The following is a 27,532-nucleotide window of genomic DNA, read 5'->3' as shown; positions in this document are numbered from 1 at the left end:
TCATTTGTTATATAGCAGATCATTTGAAATGCAGTACCAGGGACCTGTCTACAGCTCAGATAAAGAGGCAGCCTGTGTAAAAGGAAAAAAAATAACTCTGTAGTACACAAGAGAAGCTAATGTTTCCAAATCTCTTCACAATCTTTCTATAAAGTAGCTCAAGGTTACAGCTATTCATAGAAATCATCAAATCATAAGCGTGGAGTATGGAAAAGGGAAATTTAAGAGACGTGCCTTTTTTCAAGAAAAGATACTATTTAGAGAAGACACATGAATATTTTCTCAGGAGACTGGGTCATATGGCACTAAGCCTCATCATTTCTTTGTTTTGCTTCTCACTTAAATCAATGTCAAACCAATAAATGATGGTGTGCTGCTGAAATGCTATTCTTAGCTGTTATACCCAACAACAGAGTAGTTTCTATCACTGAATCTACAAAATTCACAAAAGTTCATTCAGGGTTGCAGTGGGTCCAGAGCCTACCTGGAATCAATGGGCGCAAATTCACAAAAGTGTCTTAAGAAAAAGACATTTCTTAAACGGGATTTTTTTAACTTCATTATTCTTCAAGAATATTCTTCAAAGAGGCGGCACGATGGTGCAGCAGGTTAGTGTTGCAGTCACACAGCTCCAGGGACCTGGAGGTTGTGGGTTCAAGCCCCGCTCTGGGTGACTGTGTGTGAGGAGGGTGGTGTGTTCTCCCTGTGTCTGCGTGGGTTTCCTCTGGGTGACTGTGTGTGAGGAGTGTGGTGTGTTCTCCCTGTGTCTGCGTGGGTTTCCTCCGGGTAACTGTCTGTGAGGAGTTTGGTGTGTTCTCCCTGTGTCTGCGTGGGTTTCCTCCGGGTGATTGTCTGTGAGGAGTGTGGTGTGTTCTCCCTGTGTCTGCGTGGGTTTCCTCCGGGTGCTCCGGTTTGTGGTGTGTGCGTTTGTGAGTGTATTCCCGCCTTGAGCCCAATGATTCCAGATAGGCTACGAACCCACCGTGACCCTGAACTGGATAAGCAGTTACAGATAATGAATGAATGAATATTCTTCAAAATTTTAAGGATGGTATCATTTTTTCTTAACCTTTATTTTAAGATAAAATTCTCAGAACAATACGTATTCTTTAAAGATATTAAATATTTATACTTAAATTAAGAAAAAACTCATACACGTCTTTGATTAAAGCATAGTCCAGTTAAGTTTTCAAAATGACCAATTTAAATAGCTGAATAACCACCATGAAAGTCAATTTTTAATAAGATTAATGGTGGAGTTAGTTAAAGTATTGGTCGTTTTTACATAAGGTAATCAATGGCAAACCTGAATCTGTGTTTTTTTTCTATGGGTATTTTCTCCACCTTCACTTCACTGCTGCTGCAGGGATCTAATTGAATACTGGTAAGAATGTTTTTTTTAAATATGGCTCATGGCTTTCATAATCTATAAAGAAAATCAATAGAGTTCTTTAAGAAAATAATTAAGACTAACATGAAAAAATTTGAGACCTTGAAATGTTTTTAAGAATCACATTAAAGAACATTCTTATGAAATTGTCAGTGTTTATCTTAAGATATTTTGTAAGTTTTTTCTTAAGACAGCTTTTGTGAATATAGCCCCAGAACTCTGCTGTGAGTCTATAAGTACTTATGCTTGCAGAAGTGTCTCCACCTAAAGGATTGGACACATGTAATTCATACATTTACAGCATGGAGCAACTTCTGTCAAAGCTTTACAAGGTAAGAAACGTACACAACACAGGATCCAATGAATGCTACAATTCATTAATTTCTACCAGACTGTTTTAGATTAAACATGGTGTGCCTTGTAGTTACACTGTAGCTGGACATTATCATTTTGTAGAGAACCCCATGTCTGCGCTTAATGCAGCCTTTGTTTAGCCTTGTGAAGGATAACCTAAGAGACAGAACTCAAAGACTGAATCTTTCTTTGAAGTGGCTAACACACAATCTCATATAGAACAATGGCTCTACAGATGGGAGGGAATGTCACATGGCACATCAAAGCTATTCAGTATCAGACTGAAATGTCTGCAGCGGAAAGCAATGATTTGAAGTCAGTGGGGAGTTCTTACATAATTCCCTTGAACCTGCCTGGCTTTATGAAGTGTATCTTGGTACATTCTTTGTCAAGGAGACCCTGGATGTTTAAACTCTCCTTACACGCTGTTGTGTACGACTAAAACAAATTTTATGACTTTGATATTCAAAGGCAACAAAAAAAAAAAAAAGATTGCTGCCCAGGACTGGAGATGAAAACTATAAACAGAGTCAAGTAATCACAATCCAAAAGTTAGAATGTGTGAGTATGTACAGTCACTAAGATAACCAGCTGAAACCCTTAGTGACTTTGTTTTGTGTTTAGTGTAGTATTAAACTGTCTCAAAGAGGAAAGTTGTTTTTCTAAGGTTTCGCACAGTTGTTAGGATTATGCCTGTCATGATTATATAAGACCAAATCTTTTCTACAGTGGTTTTATTTCAGATCCAACAATCAGAAAGTGAAATGCTGTCACTGCAGTTAAAAAGAGATAAATAAGCTGACTCTGGACAAAGTTTGTTTTTTGCATTGTGATGGTGACAGTCCTAATTAGGAGTTCCACATTCTCTCCAGAGGATTTTCAGGAGTGTAGAGGTCAAATCAAGGGGAAAACGAAATAGAATTTTGGGTGGGTTGCTTTCATCTCCCATCTTGATATCAACTTAGGCTTATGAGCTTAATGTTGATGTCTCCACAGGGGTAAGGAGGAATAACAGGATTAATGCAGGCTTGCTTCAGCCTGAAGGGCAGCTTGTAGATCACAGAGGCGTGCAGGAACAGATGGATGATTCTCTGCTACAGAGGAGAGGCAGAGCTGTGTTACTGCATTGATGCAGCATCACGTCTGGCTGAACCTGAGCCACACTCCTCACACTGCACTGTTCAGTGTAGTACGTACAGTGATTCTTCACTGTCACTACTTCAGCCCAGTGGGCCATGTACTGACGGATTTTCAGAACTCCCAACCAAATCATGCACACACAGTGAAGTGTGACCAGCACGGAATAATACTCCTCAAAACGACTGGAGAAGCGGAAAGCTCAAGATTTGAATTTGTAATTATTCCTCAAGATAACAGCTTATTTTTTATGACTAAAACATTTACCCTAGCCATTTTGTTTACCATGTGCCAATGGAGTAGACTAAAGCACGAACTGGATTTGTATAATAAAGTGAGAGAGAAAAAGTAAGATGCGTGCGCAGGAGATTTTGATGCATTCTTAATGAAAACACATTACTCTCCATCCAGGTAACTGCTGGCACAGTGGGCAGTCCATAACTGCAGTTCCAAGCTAATCACAGGCATAAACAGACACTGCATGACCTTGGACTGTAACATTTATGACAACTACTGCAGTAAGGCAGACTAAACTGTCATCCACGCTCACCCAGAGAGCAAAGGAAACGTGCCAACATCTCAATAGTGGCAGAAAAATGGTGTCCGCAGAGACTTTTCTTGCAACAACAAAGAATAACATTTAGCATCCTTTTCAGTTTGGCAGACACCCAGATGGCAGCTTGTCTCTAAGGCAGCAAAGAAAGTCAGTCTGGGGAATGAGATAGCGAATGAGAGAGAGAGAGAGAGAGAGAGGAAGCTCAGAGATGATCATTATCTGCAGAGAGCTCAGTCTATGAGCAGAGCAGTTATTTATTCTGCTCTGTGCAGGCTAAGGCCATCACACATGATCAGGCACTGCATTCATTTACACAGACAAAGGAAAACAAAATAACTGCAATGAATAATGCAAAGACACTGGCTCACATGGAGAAGCATTAGGTAGGCTTCTTTAGGAGGCTCGTTAATGAGGTTTAGAGTAAAGGGAGCCAACTTGATTACGGCCCTAATGAATGGAAAGATGGTGGAACTGGTAGAGAGAGACTGCAACTGAGGTCAAAGATGTCTTTAAAAGTTTTAGTCAGAAATGCCACAGCAAATGAAATGTATTTCTATTAACTACAACATCCTAAATATATCATGGAAGACAGAATGGGATAAACAGTGTTGTTATACACAACTTATGGAGTATTATTAGCACATAAATATAGTTTACATTATTTGTTCTTTTGTTCATTGTATTTCTGAGCTAAGGTCCCATTCACATGGATCCGGATACTTTTTAAAAACACAGATTTTCCTCCCTCTGTTTTTGAAAATATCCCTGCCCAACAAATGCCAAAATTTATGGATTATCATGCCAGTAGGGAGCCAGAGTATCTCTTAAAGAGAGTCATCAAAACAACAGGAAGTATGAGAGAAACACAGAGGTTTAATACCAAATCACTCCATATAATTCACTATATGGGGAAAATGGAGCTTTAAAAACTACAACAGCTGGTTTCCTCAGTTCCTAAATGTATAGAGTGTGTTGTTAAAAGTAGAGGTGATGCAACACAGTGGTAGACAGTGCCCCTGTCCCAACTGAATGTTGCTCGCATCAAATAAAAAAAATTCTAATATTTTTCAATTTCCACATTTAAAAAGTTTCTTTCTACCATTTTCTATTAAATAAATATAGGATATAAAAAAATATTCCATTGCACATATTTTTGTGCTTAAAGTAGTGACTGTCCTTTTTAAATATTATTTTCAGTAATTTAGGAACATTATTTTCAACTACTCTCATATTTGTTACAGCAGAACAAGAGTTTCCTAATAGGTAATAACACAGTTCCCCCGGTTTTCCTTTAGATGTGCTATTGACGGGATGTGGGTAGGTCTTTTCTCTGGCAGCATCTGGACTTCAGTTAATTTAGAACTATGGATGATTCACAGTGCCAAACTACAAAAATGCAGAGACAGTGTTGAAAAAATATAATAATAAATGTATTGCTTTAAATATAACACTAATTGTTTGGTTATAAAAAAGCAGATGAAACTGTTCAAAGTTTTGTTAAAGCTGAGGTCCAATACATGGACCTACGTAGAGAGTGAGGGAAATAAAGAACGTTATGGTCAAATGGATATTAGACCAACTTAACTTCTCAAATGCAAGGTTTAAGCCAGCTGAAAGGATCCAGGTTTCTAAATGACCATTTCAAATAAAGAACCTTAAAACAGTTAAACTAATTTTTGATTCTCTGGTTTCAGTGTTTAAATGCTGTGTAAGATCTGTGGAATCAGACCCATGGATTAACTGTGAGGGATTTGGGATATAAGAAAGGAACATGGTCCAAAACACTACTTAAATAAAAGGAAAGAAATATGTGTGAAAACATTACTGAATAATATGTTTTGGAAATAATGCCAAATCCACATATTGCCCCCTTGTTGGAATTTCAACATTCAATCTTTCTATGTGTTTAAACCCCCTTAGAGACAAAATACTTTGAATTGTGAAAAAAAACTAATGTTTTTTTAGGCAATATACATTCTTCATAACAAGGAAGATACTTGAATATCATCCCTGTCCGATTAAAGATTGTTCAAAGATCCGACTCAGGACAAGCTGAAAAAAAAAAAAAGAAAATAAATGCAAGCAGTGTCTCTGTCTCCGTAGCCAAACAGTCCAGCCAAGAACAGCAGTTTCTAATTAATAAAAGCTTTAATACTGATCACAAATTTTACTCCATGCTCTTTTAGCAAAATTAAGATGATGTTATGGAAATCAATTCTGCTTCTTGTTTTGTAAGATGCATTTTCCTAATCAATATTAACTGAGTGATTTGATAGCTTGAATTACTTGGCTTGGTTCCTTGGCAGGGAAACAAACGCTAATTGAAATGACTTTTCTTAGGTAGTGCATATGGCAGGAGTGGCTCACTAAAAGAGCAAATAAATCAGCTGATAATTTCCACAACATTGACAGTCCCTCCAGATAACTTGCGAATGATGTTAATCTGGTTAGTTTTCCATTGGAGAACTTAGCTTCATGACAGAAATTGAATCAGATTAAAACGCAATGGGCAATGAGCCATTTACAGGGATGACGTCTGCATGTGAGTTGGTGCTGGAGGCCAGCACACATGAGAACAGCAGGAAAGGCCGGTGCAGACTGACAGAGCTGCTTACCTTGGGCTTCTTGCGCAGGTTAGGAGAAAGCTTGAGGCTTGTGACATAGCCCCTGTCATCGCCCACGATGATGATGGGGTAAACAGGGTTGAACTCAATGTGAGTGAGCTTTGTCTTCTTTTTCGCCACCACTGCCTGCTGGCAGATAGCTTCATATTTGTTAAAGCTGAGGTCAAATACGTGGACCTATATGTGCAAGAGAGTTGGGGAAATAAAGAACGTTATGGTCAAATGGATATTAGAACAATTTAACTCCTCAAATGCAAGGTTTAAGCCAGCTGAAAGGATCCAGGTTTCTAAATGACCATTTCAAATAAAGAACCTTAAAACAGCTAAACTAATTTTTGATTCTCTGGTTTCAGTGCAGAAGATGCTAAATGCTGCATAAGATCTGGAATCAGACACATGGATTATCTGTGAGGGATTTGGGATATAAGAAAGGAACATGGTCCACCTTGCACAGAAGGACTGTTTGACTCTGTGGGGTGATGTGGACAGGATGAAGTGGAATGGCTCTCCAATAAAACATATGGTGGAAAAGAGTCCAGAGTAACTTCCCACTTCCCACACACAGGACTAACACCCATCCAGTCAAACAGATCCGGCTTTGAGGGCTTGCTCATCAGCACAAACCAGCTTGTTTCCACTAATCTGTGATCATGCTGTATTTCCCAGTGCAAAGGAAAAGCATCTAGCTCTCAGAATCACAATCACAATCTACAGTGAAGGGTTTGGGGACGCTCAACTTTACAAAAGCCTATAAAGCAAATATGTAGGAATTCAATCATAACACATTTTTCCCTTTGAATTATTCGGACTATACGCAGTATCAGTGTGGTACCTGTCAGTGTGCTATAACCGACCAAAACACTACTTAAATAAAAGGAAATATATATGTGTGACAACATTCCTGAATAATATCTTTTAGAAATAATACCAAATCCACATATTGTCCCCTTGTTGGAAATTCAGAGTTCAAGCTTTCTATGTGTTTAAACCCCCTTAGAGGCAAAATACTTTCAATTGTGAGAAAACTAATAAATAATTTTTTAGGCAATACACATTCTTCATAACAAGGAAGATACTTGTATATCGGCCCTGTCCAATTAAAGATCTTAATTTTTGTCCATTTTTAGTTCACTACATTATTTGAACACAGCAGCTGTCCTTTACACTGTATACATGATGAATGAACCAAAAGAAACGCTCCAAAAATTACTTGGATACTTGGAATAAAATCTTATGTTAACTTCCTTAAGAGGTTTTCCTTCTCCTGTAAATTTACTATTTTGGGAGATACATGTTTTTAACTGAACAGTGACAATATGAAGAGGTTGAACTAAAAAAAAAGATAAAAGTAGATTTATTTAAAGTAGCTGTAAAAATGCCACAAGATTTTAACACAATGTTCACCACTCAAATGAGTGTCCTTGGTTATAAAAGCACCTTCTTACTGACTTGTATATATGCACACCCACTACAGTTTAAAACTCTACCTTCACCACTAAAATCTGTATCAGTATCCATCATGCATCACGCTTCAAATTTCCAGCCTGTGGCTCAGGTAAGACTGAGGGTTAGTACACATAGAGGAGGAATCAGTCTCTCAGAGAAATGGTAAAGCTTGCAAATGAAGGGAATCCAATTCATCGTCCACTTTGGCAAATTCTTTCCAAATCTCAGCCAAATTCAAAGGGGTAGGAGGAGAAATAAGCAGTAAGAGAGATGAAGGGAAAATAATAAAAACTGAGAATAACGGGGCAATGGAGCTGATTAGAGATCATCATCATGCCTCATTTTCATTGGCCTGTAAAGCTTCTCATCTCAGTGGAGCAGGCAGGAGAGCAGGGAAGAGCGCCAATGTAGATGAATATTACAGAGGGCGAGAAGAGGGCTGAAAGGTTGCAGCCTTGCCACTGGTAAATACTTGTCAACCAGCATGGCTCATAATTACTCACAGCGCATGTACCAAATGCATGGCCCTATTCTAAGCTGGAACACACACACACACACACACACACACATACACGTCAGGGCTTGAGGAGCCATCTGTAACTGTGGGAGGACCACAGAAACCACATATACTCACACACTGACCAACAGCATGCCTCAGTAAATAGGGTCTGAAACTGCTCAGATGGATGCCAATTGTTTGAATGAACTAATATATGTAAAAGTAATCCTACAGAGATGAGCTGTGAGCTGAGCCATCACATATTTTGCATATGCAAATATATGTACATATATATCTCTCTACTGTATGGGCATCACCTGTCTTATTTAGATCTTGTTAGTTTCAGAATTATATCATCTAGATATCCTGAAACAACAGTGGGCTGCATTTACAATAGTAAAGCTAAACTAAAATTTACATCAAAATAAACCAAATAAAATAACATATTCTTTAGGTCAATGCTGACTGTGTTGATGTTTCCCAAACACACAGAGCAGTAGTCAAGCTGGACTTATTGTACCTGATATGGAATGAATAACCTTGTGTAATTAGATGAACCTCTTATTGTAATAGCAATCATAATCTAATGTACCTCTCATTACAGTGATAAAAAAAACCTGCTAACAGAAACAGCTGCACACAGGGTGGTGCAAATGGTGAAGCACTAAGCAAGTAAGCAAGACTATGACATTCCTGTCGGGAAAGAAAATACCTTCCAAAACTGACAGATTTATATAACATATTAACCAACGGGGATGTTATGGAATAATTTGCATAAACATATCTCAATGAAAATAATTCAGAAACGATTCTTCTTTGTCTAAAGATTAATATTTGGAAGAAACAGGGAACCCAATGGATGATTGAATGCTTTTTGTTTTATTATGAATTTAACATATCAGAAAAAAATATTTTACACTAAGTAAATTAAAAGGAATTGAGCACTAAAATATACCGTATGTTGTTTGCCGTTTATAAAGGATGTGCTACCTCATTCTCAATTGTAAAATCTATAAACATATATACACATATGAAAATGTGTCTTAAACACTTTGCATATGCCTGCCATTGTCATGATGCAGAGTTAAGAATAAGAGCTGTTAAGGTATTGACCATGATTTTGTTCTGCTGTCCTTGTCATGTTCTGTGGATGAAAATGTTTTGATCCAGTCAAGATTGGAAGAGCGTTCTGGACAGGCTCCAGGCCTACTGAGACACTGCCATTCACCACGCATTTCCTATGCATCACACATGCACATCAGAGAGCCAGAAACAGCTCCATGAAACGACACATAAGTCAAACCTAACAGAACGCATCTGAAAATAACTTCGGACAACTGGCATCCCTGTAGTACTGCCAGACGCTGCCCAACAAATAAATAAATATATAAATAAATATATAAGTGAAAAATGAACACTTACAGTGGCTCTGTCACTGTAACTTCAGTTTGATAGCTCATGATTCATAATGTATGAGTACCACAGAGGACCTTGTTTTATAGACACTGTAAGGTTTATATCAGGTTTCACTCAACAGATAGATTGGAACTGAATTGTCAGGGCAGGTGTTTAGAGTCTAGCATCTGTTCTGAGACTGATTTGTAATGTCAGGCAGGTTGACGGCTTGTCTCTGTAGTTTATTAACACAGACGCAGATGGTCAAGTGAGCATACGTGTGCGTGCTGTGCAGGTGCTGTCATGCAGTATTACGAAAGGACATGAGTGGAATCCCATCTTTTTTTTCGTCTATGGTGTTTCATTAACACTTAGTGCGCACCGTAAAGGGGTGTTTGGGTGTGGTGTCATGCATGTATGTGTGAGCGTCTCTTGCTGTGAGTACTTCAAGGGATGTGCTTTTGAGTGCGTTGGAAAATGACAGTGTAAGTGCAGCACGGCCTGCAATTACCCACAACTCTCAGCATCACGGTATTAGCTTCAGTATCATGTTGTGTTCACTGCCAGAATATTGCTACACTCATTAATATACGAAATATGAGATTTGCAGCTGTAGATCAATTGTGGGATGTTTACAATTCTAAATAAAGCTAAACACAATTTCAAAAGGAGCTTGTGTATATTAAGATATTACTGATGGTGGAGGATTTTCATCCACAGATGACAGAGCTCAAAATCAGGAAAATGGGGAACTCAACCTGTTGTCACCCCATAGATTTACTTTGTTGGCCTGTAAATGCGTATTGTATGTGTGGAGACAAACACCTCACAAATAAAAGTACAGAACCTCAACTAGTAGAACTAATCCAGAACTGGCAGAACTTACCTTTCCATCTGTGGTCACAGCAGCAAAAACTGTGGAGGAGTACGGGGACCAAGCCACATCCCCTACAGCTGCATTCAGGTCAAAAGTAAACATTGGACTCCTGGTAAATGCACACCATAATGAAAAAGTGTTCAGCTTCATTAAAAATGACATTCACCATAAAACTTGTCCTCTTGAACAATGTAATTCCTTCATGATTATTTGGACTTTAATCATAGAATGCTTGCTAACTCTATGCAGTTGTTTCAGAACATTGCTGTGGTTTAGGCAGCCTTATCTTGTTTGCAGCCCTCGGTGCATGGTATTTCTACACAATAGAAGCACTCTGCATGTTCCATTCTGCAGCCACCAGAAATAATGTCCACCAAACACACACACACACATACGTTTGAAACCAATCAATGGCACCTCATCATCCCAGTGGTCAGTGCGGAGAGTTATTGTCATGCAGAGCATTTTCAGCTCTTGCACTTTCATTACACATACACAGATTTAATTTCTAACTCTTTCTCCTTCTATATCTGTCAGTCTGTGTTGGTGTGTGTCCACAATGACCTGCAGGTGTGCTACAAGCTGAGTGCAAATCATTTTCAAACAATTGTCTGAACAATAGAGCCGATTGCAATGGTTTAAGGGACAAATTGCTTTTAAATGAAGCATTTACAGGTTTTGTTATAGTAATGCCCTTTGGACAGGGTGAGGTCATCTTGAATGGACTGAAGGTGAAAACAGAATGGTCTTCCTCAAGGCTGCCATTCACCTTCCACAATATGAGAAGTAATATAGGGCTGCTGTCTCTTCAACTGTGTAATGGATTTAATCGCTGCTATTTAGTGCAGCATGGCAACCCTACAGACACTCATAGTTTCTTCCATCCATTAAATCTTAAAACAAAAGACAAAACATTTATATGACAGTACGGCCAAACATTAGCCTTGTAACTCCAGTGCAATACACAAAAAAAAAGGCAAATTACAGACATCAGAAATGTCAAAAGGTGCTCAGCTGCATTTAAGGTAAGCAGAAAATGAGGCCAAACAACTAAAACATTTTTGTTGCCTAAAGTTTGCTTCAAACCCCCCCCCACCCCATTCTTGCACAGGAGCTACAATGCTTATGTAGCTGACCAGTAATAGAAATCTACACCCAACAGTTAGCGATGCACAAACCGCATCTCTTAATCATCAGACACTTCCCTCAAACCACACTGAGTGGCTGAGTATTCTCAAGTAGACATAATTATATGGTTTCTGACAATACACATATTTTATCTATGAACATGCACAAAGGCACAGACAAAACCCGACTCCCCAGTGGCTGCCAATCCTTGATTTATACATGTAACCCATTTTTCTCCAAATTGTCCAAAAATCTAATGTGATCTGGTGCAAATACGTGATGTTCCAAGCATTCAGTTCTCCCAAATCTGTTGTGTGATTATAATCTTCCATTAATTTTTCCATTTATTTTTACATGGAGTAACCTTAGCATGCTTCCAATATTTCAGTTATGCCATAAACAAGCACGTAATCATAACATACACCACAAATACTTCCTAGGTCAATGAATCAAGCAAGAATGTAAATATATACACAAAGCTGACCCATGTTCGTACGCTTTTTCATTTCACTACAGTCCCCTGCTGGTGAATTAAGGTAAAAGCAGTAAACATACCATAAAATCTAAAACAATAAGACAGACCACAGCATGCATTGTGCACTCTGTCAAAATAATTATAATCATTACACACAGGGACCTCTCTTTGACAGACTGGAGACTGTCTAATTGATTTGTCAAATGGTGGCACTGACAAGCTAATTTGGTTTATTTTAACAACAACAATAGTTCAGAACAATACTAATATGTTTAATTTAACTTCGCTATTTTTGAAATGAATGATAATAGAGTTCAGATTGTTTCCATCGATTTTGTGAGGCTGTAATGTTTGTGTGAAGAGCTTCTGGTGGTTTTTTCACTGACTAAACTCAGAGATTTCAATTTCAGATATTGTGCTCTGTGGTTTATGCTCGGTGTAATGCTGCTGTGTTGCTTTGTCTAAATAAATGCATTCATCAAAGACATGATTGATGAGCCCTGCACTTACTTGATAGTATGATCCCATATCTTGACAGTCCAATCAGAGCTGCAGGAGATAAAGACTTTGGGATGGAAGTGGTTCCACTTAACTGCATCCACTGCCATATTGTGAGCCGTGTATGTCTCCAGGAACTGGCTGGAGTAGGATTTAGAACACTGCAAATTAAAAAAAACACAAATCTGTTACATCATATCATTTCACTGAGAGACATATACAGATACTGATCACACACCAACACCAATATTTTCAGTTAGAAATATGCTTCAACAAAGTCATCTATTTCCATGTCTTTGAGACTCAATTCCTTTCAAGTTTTTTTTCTTTATTTGTTTATTGTTATCTGAAAGCCATGGCATTATTATCTGTGTTTTCTGAATGGTATCTGAAAAAGCAACAGAGTGCTTATACACAACCAAAGTGCACTTGTATGTCAGAGATAATCAGTATGACAATATTTTTTATAATTGTGATAGATTATGTCACACTTTGCTCTTCCAAGCATATTGTTGACACTGTCAGTTCTGACCTAATGAATGTTTCATTAGCATAATCGTTAATTCTTTTATTCATTTTCTGTAACCACTATCCTGTTCAGGGCTGTGGTATGTCTTGAACCTCCACTTAATAATTGGGCACCAAGCAGAAACATAATCTGGACAATTTCACACAGCCTTCACACCTACCAACTTGTGTTTTCAGATTGTGGGAGGAAACTGGAACATCTGGAGGATACCCATGCAAACATAGAGAGAACTCATTGAACTCCTCACAGACAGTGTCCTAGGGTAAGGATTGAACCCACAACCCCAGGACCTTGGAGCTGTTTGACAGTGACACTACATATTGTACTAAAGTGTGGCCTACTGGCATCATTAGTCAGGTACAAAGAGATTTAGTGCAGCAACATGTGAAAATCTAATACATTTTTTTAATAATACAAATTTTTTTGTGTCCCCCCTTATCTCCATCACTGTTTTCTAGTTAATCCACACATTAGATTTGGCATGGTTTTTATGCCTACGATCATACCCTCCCATGTTTCTGGGCTTGGGATCAGACCTATAAAAAAACCAGCACATGCACCCAAACAGTGCCTGGGACACTCACACTAGTGGGAAATTTCACGTAGCTCAAACGTAGCTTGATTGCTTTCAGAGGCTCAATAGCATAACTGTTAGGTTTGATGTTGCATCATTCGTTCTGGATCACAAATGCCACTCCAGCTCATTCCAAAGATACTGGATGGAACTATATCTTTTCAGAGAACATAGTTCCACAGCATTTTTCATTTGGAAGAAAAGTTATAGTGGGAAACATAGGTTAAAGTTGAGTGAAAAATATAGAGTGATATTGGAGAAAAGCATAGCCTGTCAGAGAACGAGAATGAGAAAGAGAGAGAGAGAGCTGGCAGCATGTCTCTGGCACACAGAGGATTAGACTGTCCCCGATAGCTCTGCTCCACAATGTCTTTGCCAATCAAACAGAGACAGTTCTGCTGGGTTTTTCAAACTGCAGATTTATCACACCTATTGCATTCTGTGATTTTCTTTATCAAAAGTTGTTTGGACATTTTCCTTAGTGGACCTTAACTCATTTCCTTAAAAAAGTACAATATTGCCTCACTTTGACCTTTAGCCTGCTAAAGGTGGAAATCAACCAGCACCTCTATTCATTATATCATGTGTAATGATGTGTGTAATGAAGCATAAGATTACTGTCTAACATGGTTAGTTTAGCTCTAACAAAAAATCCCAAGCCGCTGTAGCTGCTGTCTGAATCCTATGAAAGAGTGAAGCCTGCTGAATTCTGAGTTGTATCTGCAATGTTAAAGTGAAAAGATTGTGGAAGACTGCGACATGCCGGTGTGTCATCAGTCACTGATGAAGTCTTGCATAAAGCTGAGTATCTGCCAGACGCTGGGGACAGATAAACTTTAATAAACCCTGCTGCACCCTCTGCAGCTCATCACACTCCTACTAGCTTCAGCAGAGCAGCTCATTGCTATAAGATGGGCATTTAACTCAATACGGTTTCTTTAGTAAAAGTTTCACTTAAGAGTATGTAGACTTATCTTACTTAGTAAATCCATAAAACAAAGTAGTCTAATCGGGGATGCTCATGCTTATGACAGTACATGGACCTATATGGGTGTGTTGGTATAAGTAAAAACATATTCCATGAAATATGCAAGCAATAGATACTAATGCAGCATAGTGTAAATAAATCTATATCTGTGCCCACACTGCTGCATTGAATATGAAGCTGAAGCTAAGTAATGCTGCCCCCTGCTGTCACAATGACTGGTGGGATGCAGCAGTAGCTGAGCTGAGCTGATCTGAGCTGAATTGAGCTGGTGGACTAATGAGAATACTTGCACTCTCCTCAGAGAATGTTACACACTTAAACATTGAACACTCAGCAGGAACACTCCCTACTAACACCATGAGCATAATGAGATCCATACCCACCGCAGAAATAACACAAAATAATATTAATAATCCGAAGACTTAAAAAGAAACAATGGAAACTGAAATACTAACATGGGGATGAGATTAGATTTAAGGCGCACTTGCTAAGGAAATAGTAAAAAAAAATTGTGAAATAAATCAACACATTAAAAAAAATCTGACATTCACTATATTAATCAAAAAATATATTTTTTCAATTCTGAAGATGTTTCCTCACCATTTGCAGACTCTCTGTTCTGTTTGTGTACATGAAACAGATATAAAGCCTTCACAAAGCCCCAGTGTTTGCAAATAGTTATAAAAACAAAGTTTCTCAGTCCTGTATGCTAGGCTTTCTTACTGCTCACAACAGTAAATGACATCTAGAGGTTTTTATAGACCTCCTGCATCAAAATAAACACAAACTGAAACTGCTCCAAAACTAAACAACTCGAAGACCACATAGTTTCTGTGGTAATTCTAAGTGTGAATAAAATCTTTGACAATTAACCTTCAGCCATGTACAAACAACAGTTGTTGTTATCAAACACAATGTTCCACATTAAAAGATGTGGAGAACTGAAAGTAAACAAACCAGAGAGAACAGGATTACCCCACAATTGTAGACATTGCCTTTAAAAAGCATAACAAATTAAAGATAATGGGACAAAATGGGACATTAAATAACCATGCAAGTCCCACTGAAGAGACCATTACTGTGAGGAGGAAACAGACAAAACAAGACAATGTGAATTCTGAAGAAACAAAGCTGCTGGTGTTCTTCCAACAATGGATTGGCCACAGAACATAGAGTCTCAAAAAATAAAGATGAAATATAGGTAAATGTAAAAGGAAACCAACTGGTACACATTTATTTTACAAAAAATAAAATAAAACCCAGGCCCTCTCAATTCTATCTCATCACTGAACACAACTCGAATAACGAAAATTAAGACTGCATTATTCAAAGATAGAAAAAACTCTCATGACAGCGGGAACTGACCTTGTGAATCTTGCCCTCTTCTGTGCCAACAAGAAAAAGGTAGTCAATGTGTTTATGGAAATCAAAAGATGTTCCACAAGCTGAAATGAGACAGAGAACACAGAGTATGTTAGCTTGAAACTAGCATATGTATTTTTTCATATGACATATGAAAATATTGCTTTGATATGGGTGGCATTTGCCAGCAGTATGTTTATTACATATATACAAAGGGTTTGACCGAATACCAACAAGAACTAACAGATTATTAATGAGTTCAGCTCCTGCTGATTCTCCTGTGGAGTTTTATTGCAGTTCTAATTAAATCCATCTACTTCAACATTCAGATGTGTTACATTCAGAGTTTGTAGAGAATCTGTACTGGCCAGTGCAAATTACTTTGGAAAAAAAGGGTTTAAAAATAAGCTAAGAGTAAGAGCCAAATCATGCAAATACTTAATGTGACATACCCACGGCAGGAATCTGTATGCCCTCTTGTCCATTAGAAACAGCTCCTTCTATGGAAAGCCTAATGATGTCTGTGAACACCAGCTCATTCTACATTTACAGCAGACAGTATTATATAAAAACTCATATATTCATATATTAGGAATAAAAAAGGGTTCCGGGGGTGAAATGAGGAGTAAAACAAAGGTCCATCAGTACCTTCACAATTGTCCAGGATACCACACGACCATCAGAGGAGATTGAGTAGAAATTGTGATTGTTGTCCATGTCATCTTTCTGCCACTTCACCTGAGGGCAACATAAAACAAGAGTAATCATATCAGAAGATGATAAAGCATCTTGCATTAGTGTAAATATTTGTCCAGAGCAGACATCTGCAACAACCCCAAAAATACACAATCTTATTATAACTTGATCAAAGACTGGGGCGGCACGGTGGAGCAGCAGGTAGTGTCGCAGTCACACGGCTCCAGGGGCCTGGAGGTTGTGGGCCTGTGAGTTGGTGTGTTCTCCCTGTGTCTGTGTGGGTTTCCTCCGGGTGACTGTCTGTGAGGAGTGTGGTGTGTTCTCCCTGTGTCTGTGTGGGTTTCCTCCGGGTGAATGTCTGTGAGGAGTGTGGTGTGTTCTCTCTGTGTCTGTGTGGGTTTCCTCCGGGTGACTGTCTGTGAGGAGTGTGGTGTGTTCTCTCTGTGTCTGTGTGGGTTTCCTCTGGGTGACTGACTGTGAGGAGTGTGGTGAGTTCTCCCTGTGTCTGCGTGGGTTTCCTCCAGGTGACTGTCTGTGAGGAGTGTGGTGTGTTCTCCCTGTGTCCGTGAGGGTTTCCTCCGGGTGACTGTCTGTGAGGAGTGTGGTGTGTTCTCTCTGTGTCTGTGTGGGTTTCCTCCAGGTGACTGTCTGTGAGTTGGTGTATTCTCTCGGTGTCTGCGTAGGTTTCCTCCGGGTGACTGTCTGTGAGGAGTTGGTGTATTCTCCCTGTGTCTGTGTGGGTTTCCTCCAGGTGCTCTGGTTTCCTCCCACACACAATGTGTGAAAAACACACATTGGTAGGTGGATTGGCCATAGGGGTGTGTGTGTGTGTGTGTTGCCCTGTGAAGGACTGGCGCCCCCTCCAGGGTGTATTCCCAGCTTTGCGCCCAATGATTCCAGGTAGGCTCTGGACCCACCGCGACCCTGAACTGGATAAGGGCTACAGATAATGAATGAATGAATGATCAAAGACTGCAGTCTCTCTGTGACTGTCAAGGCAAATGACAAAGGAATAAAATATAATACAAATATTACCTTTATTATGCGTATGTTTGTCTAGTGTCAGTGATAAAAATATGTCATTATCATAACACACTTTGCCATAGTAAGCTTTTATGAGTTTACAGTAATGTGCAAATCTCACAATTTATCCATTGTTATGTATCAGGAAGGAAGCAGAAAAAATAAGGCAGAATGAAATTGTATAAGATTTTGCCATATTTAAATTTATGTAAATATGTACTCATTTAAACAGCTTATATTATTCTATCACTATTCTATTACCTACTTCTCAGCCTAAGGTACAGTAAACTATGCTTTACTTATCTCCTCCGCTTTAACACATTAACCTGTACAGTTCCTCTTCCCTACCTGCCACACAGGGTCTGTGTGCTTGCCCGTTTCAGTAGTGCTCTTGTAGACAGGCTGTGGCCTATCTTCCTTCAAGTTATAAACAGCCACACAGCCATCATAGAACCCCACTGCCACAAGGTAGGAGAGTTGCTCATGAATATCCAGACACATGACCCCAGCCTGAGTTGAGAAGATGTACGCTGGGAAGGTGGAATTCTTCAAAGAATAAAACAGGAGCATGCCCCGACCCTGCTTAGTGAACTCATCTAATGACAGGAGCACAGCAGAGAGGTTCAAAATCACCTTGAAGAACAAAGTGCCGTTTCAGTCTTTTTAAAAGATACTTCATGAGAAACTTACATGACCCAAGTCCTACAGCAAACAAGTCTTTGTATTTTTGATTCCTGAAATAGAGATAAACCATACCAAATAATCATACCATACCCGTTCAATTTAACAACTTTACATACTACATGTTTACATACTCATTTTTTGTTTTAATACATGTTTATTTTGTTGGTTTGCAGTAATGTATCAAACAGCTGACTATTTAGGTCAAAGCAATATCCTTCCCAAAATCCACCAAATCATAGCTGCAATTAAGGAAAGTCTACTTTAGTATAAAGCTTAAACCAACCCATGTCATTATGAAGAAATGTATTGAAGGAGGTTTTAACTTTTGGTGAGCAGTGTATATTGGATGCAGTACTGTGAATGTTTAGTTGTGCATACAGACCAGCACAGGGCTGTCACAGAGAGGCGCTTAGCTTTGTCATACTGGAACTTCCACAGTGGGAGAAGAGTACCCTCGTGTTCTCTGAATTCATCTGATGCATCTTCAAAATACTTAAAATCTGGCATGAACAAGACCAGGAGAAAGATGAAAACTCTCTTTTCGAGCTAGTCTCACAGTAAATTCACCAGTGTTAAATCAACACTATTAGTGTTAACTTAACCCTGAGAGTGTTAAATTATTACTGTGATAGTATCAGTGTTCGCTTCAGTAACATCCAGTGTGGAATAGTTACCCTGAGCAATGTCATCGAAGGTGTTCTGAGTCACCATGCGCTCAATGATCTTAGCCACTTTTGTCACTTTGGTTATGTCATCACTCTGATTTGTAGAAAAATAAAAAGATCATAGACTAAAATATTACTGCACAAAGGCAAAGACAGATGGACAGAAAGAGGGATACAAATGTTGAAATTTATTCCTGCAACACACTTAACAAAAAAGAAAAAGCAATGTTTATGGCATGTTTATGACTTTGTTATGTCAAATTTCCTTATGATTTTACTTTGTAATCAGCTGGGAAGCTTTTTAAATATATTTTTTTGCTTTTAAGTTTTCAAGGGATATTTTTCCACATTTCTAAATAATAATCTTAGAAATTTGTTGCATCTTCTCACATTTTTTCTCTGTGTATGTACATTTATCTCATTTATTTCCTTTAAAGGTATTTGTGTAGTACAGGTAAACTGTAAGGACTGTAAGCTCCTACCGGATTCTCCACCAGCATCGTCTTTTTCTTGCCTTTGTCATCTTCCTTTTTAGAAGGAAGGGATTTCTGTTTCTCCTTAATCTTCTCCTGCTTCTGCAGCTCCTCCACATAGGCATCATAGATCTCCCACTACACCCACAAACACACACACACACACACACACACACACACACACACAGAGGTATGCATGAAGTAGGACCAAGTAGCCAAAAACTTAAGGTTATTGTATATTTTAGAAAATAATATAAACATTTAAGGATTATATATCTTAACATGTCTATTATCATTAATTCATTGTCTGTAACCCTTATCCAGTTCAGGGTCACGACGGGTCCAAAGCCTACCTGGAATCATTGGGCGCAAGGTGGGAATACACCCTGGAAGGGGCGCCAGTCCTTCACAGGGCAACACAGACACACACACATTCACTCACACACTCACACCTACGGACACTTTTGAGTCGCCAATCAACCTACCAACGTGTGTTTTTGGACTGTGGGAGGAAACCAGAGCACCCGGAGGAAACCCACGCAGACACAGGGAGAACTCACCACACTCCTCACAGACAGTCACCCGGAGGAAACCCACGCAGACACAGAGAGAACACACCACACTCCTCACAGACAGTCACCCGGAGGAAACCCACGCAGACACAGGGAGAACACACCAGCTCCTCACAGACTATGCGAGGATAAACTTAATTGCTAAAAGCAAATAGATATTTTCTTCTACCTGATTAGCTGTAGCAGAGAACTTGGCGCGAGGAGGAGGTTCCGTTTGACATTCTCGTTCCTGCAGAAAGATGACCAAACACCAAAATAAAATAACACATTACTCTTTTTAAGATTGTTTTACAAATATGAAAATGAATGCATTTATAAACAAGCAAAAAAAGAAAAATAAGTTCAGTCCTGTTGCCTAAGCATCTACCATAAAACATGAGGATAAGACATCCAGCAGAAATAAAATAACTGGAAATACCACATATATAATGGAAGTACAAGTAAACAATCTTCTTCATTTCCCAGGCATACCAATTAACAGCAATATATTCTTGTCTCTGCTTCAGTAAGCCTGAACTATTTAATGCAAATTACAGAGAATAATTAAAAAATAAGCATTTACATTTAGAATATGCACCGTTTACACATGAGTCAGCCAATGGGTCTGAATATCTTTTGTGTTGATGCTAAATTGTGCAGCTCTGAGGTATTGTCCTTACTCTCAGAGGGTTGTTGAGTGTCTGAGAGGCTCTCTCGCTGAAGTTGAACTGGTTGGTGAGTTTCTGTTCCTTTTTCCTTGGCTTAGGGTCCACACTGTCAGGTCTTTCCTCTCCAGTAGCCTCCTCTGAATCACCTACATCTTCGACCACATCTGCCTGCACAACAAGTTAACATATCGCTCAAAGCTCTCTAACATCTGTTTAAAAAACCCTCTGACCTAAACATTACTCATTCCTATCCATGCTTTAAAATAATAACTTTTTATACCTTTTGTAAGCGATGATACAAACATGGATAAGTTTGTAGGATGTTGACCAAAATTGGGAATGCTGAAAGTTCTTAAGTCAGAACAGCTCAGACTTGTTTGTCTTTTAATTACACTGCAATAAGCACAGCAGTCAGTTCATTACTCTCTCCAGTTATCTAGCAGTGATAAGCTTCAACAGTGACATAGAGGTTTTTACTGGAAACTATATTAAATAAAGCTACAATATCCCACTGTATTACATGGGATTGTAGGATTTTTCTTTTACAAATTGGGCAAGAGTATGAAAGAAGTCTTAATGTGTGCAACATGGACAAATCAATTTTGAATGTAGTTTACTTATTTTATTACCGGAGTGTCTGGTTTCTCCTCAGATTCTGTTATAGTTTCAATAGCATTCTCTGAAACAGAAAGCATTTTAGAGTGTTACTGACAAGTGTCTTTGAAATACAAAGCAAATATCTTTCAATACTTCTTCTTCTGTATATTTCGTATGGTCATATTTGTATGGAAAACACATTTATTTTCTAATACAGGTGTTTATAAGCATAATATAAGCATGTAGCACTGATATTTTGTATGTGTACAACGTATATCAAAACAAAAGATAATTTTAGATGGTGGTTGCTCAATCTTTTGACAAACAACAATCCCCCACCTTCTGGAATCCCTTGCTTAGCCCTCTGTCTTCGAGCCTCATCTGAATCCTTGTGCAAAAGATTACCTTCCAGCACAAAGTGAACAGCCAACTGGTCCACACTGGTGATTGGTTTATAAGAGCGTTCCTAAACACAGAAAGCATTTAACGAGGGTTTATATGGAACATGTGCATTTGAGTGGATGTGACAGCGGAGTAACTATGGTGATACAATTGACATTTTACTTTGAAGCTGTATCGGACAATATTCTGTGGCGCATGTGGATTGTTTGCTGTTAGTATTCTTGTAAACTCTTCTTTCAGCTCCTATGAAAGAAAACAAAAGAGAAAAAGGAAATAGCATTGAGGGGAATTCATTGAGGCTTAAAATAACCAAGTCTCAATTTCCTGGCACAAACAGCGGTGGCTTTGGTATCAGCGCTCTCGTTTGGATACGTTTTCCTAATCAGCCATGTTCCCCATACAAATCAAATAAACACACCAGAATGAAATCGTGCCTTTTTTCCTTTACACTCGCTACTCAGAGTTCCCCAGTGAATACTGAGTCCAGACATTACTGCACAAAGCATGATGGCTAGGACTTGGCAAAACTAAGCAAATCCATGAATAAACAACTTAGACATGCAGTGATGTTCCATATCACCCATACATGGACACAGTCAAGAACAAATTTGGTTTATTAATACTCTGTGTCAAAGTGCAGCTCGGAATAGCTTCTTTTGCCAATACATTTTTTGACAATAGTTTACCAGACATTAATCAGAATATGAAAGACTAAGAGAGTAAAAAACGATTTGGACAAAAGAGGACTTTTTGTCTGACACAGTGCTGTTATTTAGTTCCCACATCATGAAAGAATAAGAGCAGAGTGGAAAATGGGATGGGATTTTAAAGATGTTAATTTGGAAATTATTTGAAATGCCTGGAGGTTGTGGGTTCAATTCCTGCTCCGGGTGACTGTCTGTGAGGAGTGTGGTGTGTTCTCCCTGTGTCTGCGTGGGTTTCCTCCGGGTGACTGTCTGTGAGGGGTGTGGTGTGTTCTCCCCGTGTCTGCGTGGGTTTCCTCCGGGTGACTGTCTGTGAGGGGTGTGGTGTGTTCTCCCCGTGTCTGCGTGGGTTTCCTCCGGGTGACTGTCTGTGAGGGGTGTGGTGTGTTCTCCCCGTGTCTGCGTGGGTTTCCTCCGGGTGACTGTCTGTGAGGGGTGTGGTGTGTTCTCCCTGTATCTGCGTGGGTTTCCTCCGGGTGACTGTCTGTGAGGAGTGTGGTGTGTTCTCCCTGTGTCTGCGTGGGTTTCCTCCGGGTGACTGTTTGTGAGGAGTGTGGTGTGTTCTCCCCGTGTCTGCGTGGGTTTCCTCCGGGTGACTGTCTGTGAGGAGTGTGGTGTGTTCTCCCAGTGTCTGCGTGGGTTTCCTCCAGGTGACTGTCTGTGAGGGGTGTGGTGTGTTCTCCCCGTGTCTGCGTGGGTTTCCTCCGGGTGACTGTCTGTGAGGAGTGTGGTGTGTTATCCCTGTGTCTGCGTGGGTTTCCTCCGGGTGCTCCGGTTTCTTCCCACAGTCCAAAAACACACATTGGTAGGTGGACTGGTGACTCAAAAGTGTCCGTAGGTGTGAGTGTGTGAGTGAATGTGTATCTGTGTGTCTGTGTTTCCCTGTGAAGGACTGGTGCCCCCTCCAGAGTGTATTCCTGCCTTGCGCCCAATGACTCCAGGTAGGCTCTGGACCCACTGTGACCCTGAACTGGATAAGGGTTACAGATAATGAATGAATGAATGATTTGAAATCAAGCTTAATTTGCTGAAGTAATGCCAAGCAAATATGTATGTACGGTCCACTGTGTTGAGGAAGGTCTGTTGTTCACTAGTCTTCTTTCATTACTGCAGAATAAAGAAGATTATCACTGACTTGTAGAGTAACCATGATAATGTATGCATTGCTCTGAATCAATTCGTCACAGTTTGGAATATGCATGTTTTTAACACTGTATGAGAACTTGCAGTCCTAGAAAGCTACAATATAAACACTTCAAACTGCATTGTGCTACTATTGCACGTTCAGAGTTGGTTTCCTCAGACTTTGAAATGCAAAAACATAAACACAATTGAATGTCCACAAAACCAGTCAGTAATGTACTATAAACAGGGGATGATGTTAGGTTTACTGTCTATTGAATGTCTTTGTCTTCTTCTGTCCACTCCCTCTGTTGAGTGATGTTATGATCATGTTAGTCTGAAGGCTCTGTATGCAAGCCCCTCACGTGCACTTAAACAGCTTTTATCACCACTGCACCACAGCAACCAAAAAAGTGCACCTTCTGTGTAGGTGTCACTTTAATGTGATTTCACTCACTGCTTCAGACAGGTCTAGCTGGTCTGGGGGCTTCACCAGACTCTTCCCCTGCATCCACTCATCACCTCCTTCACCAAGATCTGCCCCATCCTCATCTTCCTGCAGCAGAGAATAATATTTTTCACATATCCATTTTTTCTTTAAAATATCTGGGCCATACTTGGATACTTATATTCTAGTATGTTTATATTTACAAACCTCATTTCCAAAGAATGTGGAACGCTGTGCAATACGTAAATTTAAAAAAAAATTCAAATGTTGAAACTGAAAAGGTTTTTATTCATTTATTTATTTATTGATTGATTGCCTATTTTTAATTTGATGTCAACACATATACTAAAAAAGTTGGGACAGGTGCATATTTACCACAGTGCTGCAACACCTCTCCTTTAAACAACACACGCTTGATACTGCTGGAGTTTTGAAACTAAAATGTGTTCCCATTTTTGCTTGTTTTAGGATTTCAGCTGCTCAAAAGCTCAAGGTCTCCATTACAGTGTTTGTTTTTTCATAAAGCACCAATCATTTTCAATGGGTGATGGGTCTGAACTAATTTAGCACCCTAAATTTTTTACTAAGTTTCCAAGCTGTTGCAATACATGCACAAACTGGCCTTGTCTTACTTTAAAAAGCAAGTCCTTGAAGAAAGTCCATTGCTCCAAAGCCTGTAAAAAGGGGTCAGCATTAAGGGTGCCTTCACAGAAGTCACTGATGCCATATGCACTAATATGCCTCATACCATCACGGATGCGGGCTTTTTGACAGTGCACCAGGAGGAATGTAAGTGTTAGATTTGTTGAAACACGGAACCCTATTCCACTTAAATAAGACAATTTATCCTGTTTATATGCGATTTCTTCTTTACATTTGAGAGATCCATTCATCTGTGGATGCCGTAACAAACCGTGCGCACAGAAGGGACGTGTTTGAGAAGTGTTTCTGAGCCCCTGCAGTGATTTTTCACTACAGAAACTTGTCTGTTTTAAATTCTGTGCCCTACGTCCTTAAGACCAAAGCCAGACAAAATTGGCTTTGGGCCTTGTTTCTTGCACACATTTCTCTGGATTCACTGTAACTTTTAATGATATTATGTACTGTAGAAGAAATCCCCATGTTCTTTATCTTAAGTTCATCTTAAATTGTTTTATTATTTTCCTGCTCTATCGTTAAGCAGTGAAATGTTCCCCATCTTTACCTTTGAAGCCTCAGCCTCTCTGAGATGCTCTATTTTAACCCAATCATGTCACTGACCTTTTGCCAATTAACATATTTCGTTACCCCTGTCTCAATATAATTGGAATTTCAAAATGATCACAATTTTTTTTTTAATTCTCAGTTTCAACATTTGAAATATTATCCTTCTTTTCAATTGCAAATCACAGCATAATATAGTGTGTAATGTATTTACATTTTTCACAGTGTCTAAGCCTTTCTGGAAATGGGATTTGTATATAGTTATAATAGAGTAATGGTAAAAGAGAAAATATAATAGAGCTGGCAAACCTACCTTTTTTTTAATAAAGATTTTGGAATTCTTTACAGCAGGTGCCTTGGCCTGGGAATGAGGATTAACCCCCTGTGTAAAAAAAGACATACAACCACTGAGGGAAAAAAATAATTAAATATCCAAAGTAATTGGTCAGTGACTGCCATTAAATTGAATGTGAACAGCTTGGTGCAACATTGCAGCAAAAGGCTCTTATGAACTTCTTACTAAAATAGTGCACTATAGAAAAACATACTGACTCCAGTGTCTTTGAGGTTGGTGCTGACCGAAACAGGACAGGAAAACAGTCCAAGAAAACATGCCATAAATCCTTCACCTTCGTTCAGTTCAAGCATATGTATAATATGCAATTAGTCCCTGCATCAAGTTGACAGGACTGGTTCCTTAGGTTTATGACATCAGAAACCTTGGCTGTCTGACTTGCCATTTTGATTTTTCACTTCTGCAGTTTCAAAGACAAATTGCTCAGCCATGGCACTGTCTGTTTATTTCACTTATCATTTGTCTTCTAGTGCATAAACAATACCATACAGACATGTTAACAAGGTTAAAAACTTTTGACATTAAACAAAAACAGACTTTGGAAATTTGAGGCATTAATTCTGTTCGTGTGCAGAATTAATCAACATGAAACTGTAGTTTACGATTCAGTGTCAGACTGGATATTTTAAATGGACTGTGTGCCGTATGTGCTGTGTATACAGTGTGTAATGTATAGTTGTGTATACAGTGTGGTCTATTGCTGGGTATACTGTGTACAGAGTGTGGTTTAATGCTGAATATACAGTGTGTATGCAATGTGTGCTTTATTTCTGTGTATACAGTTTATGAATTGTGCTGTTTATGCAGTGTGCGTTATATACAGTGGATTCAGTATGTGTGGTGTCTGCAGTGTGTCCTGGGTATGGAGTGTATTAATTATGTGCTGTATACAGTGTGTACTGTGTGTGCTGTGTATAGAGTGAAGTAGGTGCTGTATTTACCTGTTTGGGTCGCACTGCTGCAGGTTTTTGGGGAACTGGCATAGTTTCAGATGCTGCGGATGTTAAGAGTTTTACTGGACTGTTGTTAATAAGGAAAAGACCGGTTGACTGGTTGAAAAAACGTTGACTGGTGTTAGCTGTAGGCGGTTTATTGTGTTTTTAATGTAAAGTAAAATTTAAAGTGAAATCTAGAAGAGTAGTCGCCAGTCAGCAGTTGCTCAGCAGTTGTCTGTGTTCTGTCGCCATGGAAACGGTGAGAGCGCATGCGCAGTGTATCAGCTCAGACTTCACTCTATTAGCATTAGCTACTCTATTTTTTTAAATAAAGAAATCTGTTAATCTTTTATTAGTAGAATTTAATTCTGTTTAATTAAAATCTTCATTTTTTTTATTTTACTTAACAACCTTTTAATATTAAAATGTAGCTTTATTTAAGCTTATATTTGTAGTTTCATTGTTGCAAAACACTTTAAATGAACGTAGAAAGTGCTATGTAAAATTACCTTCCTTCAATTTATTTTACTAATCGTTATCTCACTTAAATAAATTGTTCCAGCACTTTCCAGGGTAGGACAAATATAGTAATTTATCCTTATAAAGTCTTTGCCCACCCAATTTTACGAATTCTTGGAGGGAGTGCTGTACTCGAAATACTTAATTTTGAAAAAAAAAAAAAATCTCGGAGGGAACATCAGCGATAATTATATTGGGGTTATTAATTAACTCGAGGGACTCAAGGAAACATTGTGAGTAACCTTGAAAAGTGCCTCTTTAAATAAGTCGTTACATCAAAATACAATATATTTGTAAGAAAAATAAGTGCCATTCTTCTTTAAACTGATTTACCTGCACTCAGAGTCTTTTTACAGCATATAGCTAATATCCCTGTGTTATTGATTTTTTTTTTTCATTCATTCATTCATTATCTGTAACCTCTTATCCAGTTCAGGGTCGCGGTTTATTGACTTTGATGTTTGCAGATATGTTTCTATGTTTTTGGAATACTTACATAGAAATGCCAGTTTGATGCTCATCCTAACTGTGGCTTTAAATGTCCTGTTTGTCCGCTTTTCCAGTACCGTACTTAATGCAAAACACAGGTATTGAAACACACCAGACGGTGGCAACATGCAACTTAACCCAATGCATTCATTTAACTCACACGAAG

General features: G+C 38.9%; 1 protein-coding gene across 4 annotated transcripts in view; it reads right to left on the bottom strand.

Moving 5' to 3' along the window:
* dnai1.2 (dynein, axonemal, intermediate chain 1, paralog 2) overlaps window positions 1-27,487 on the bottom strand; it is a 35,630-nt gene extending 8,143 nt beyond the window's left edge. For 3 of the 4 annotated variants that reach the window (XM_066645072.1, XM_066645070.1, XM_066645071.1), the window contains exons 1-19: window positions 26,365-26,602; window positions 25,382-25,450; window positions 23,875-23,973; window positions 21,754-21,834; window positions 21,529-21,655; window positions 21,222-21,271; window positions 20,605-20,760; window positions 20,115-20,174; window positions 19,383-19,511; window positions 18,910-18,994; window positions 18,618-18,735; window positions 18,242-18,285; window positions 17,900-18,147; window positions 16,481-16,570; window positions 16,285-16,372; window positions 15,836-15,915; window positions 12,392-12,540; window positions 10,288-10,387; window positions 6,053-6,238 (exon numbers count right to left, since the gene is read on the bottom strand). In XM_066645072.1, coding sequence (XP_066501169.1) covers window positions 6,053-6,238; window positions 10,288-10,387; window positions 12,392-12,540; window positions 15,836-15,915; window positions 16,285-16,372; window positions 16,481-16,570; window positions 17,900-18,147; window positions 18,242-18,285; window positions 18,618-18,735; window positions 18,910-18,994; window positions 19,383-19,511; window positions 20,115-20,174; window positions 20,605-20,760; window positions 21,222-21,271; window positions 21,529-21,655; window positions 21,754-21,834; window positions 23,875-23,973; window positions 25,382-25,450; window positions 26,365-26,406 — 2,001 coding nt within the window. In that variant the 5' untranslated portion in view covers window positions 26,407-26,602. Of the gene's footprint in view, window positions 1-6,052; window positions 6,239-10,287; window positions 10,388-12,391; window positions 12,541-15,835; window positions 15,916-16,284; window positions 16,373-16,480; window positions 16,571-17,899; window positions 18,148-18,241; window positions 18,286-18,617; window positions 18,736-18,909; window positions 18,995-19,382; window positions 19,512-20,114; window positions 20,175-20,604; window positions 20,761-21,221; window positions 21,272-21,528; window positions 21,656-21,753; window positions 21,835-23,874; window positions 23,974-25,381; window positions 25,451-26,364; window positions 26,603-27,373 lie in introns of those variants that run through there. The other variant, XM_066645073.1, reaches the window with a different exon arrangement.
* Between the last annotated feature and the right edge of the window lie 45 nt (window positions 27,488-27,532).

Source organism: Hoplias malabaricus, chromosome 15 (assembly GCF_029633855.1).
Source record: "Hoplias malabaricus isolate fHopMal1 chromosome 15, fHopMal1.hap1, whole genome shotgun sequence".
Classification (NCBI taxonomy): domain Eukaryota; kingdom Metazoa; phylum Chordata; class Actinopteri; order Characiformes; family Erythrinidae; genus Hoplias; species Hoplias malabaricus.
The sequence above is the reverse complement of the archived record's forward strand: the minus strand, read 5'-3'. Positions and strand labels throughout refer to the sequence as shown.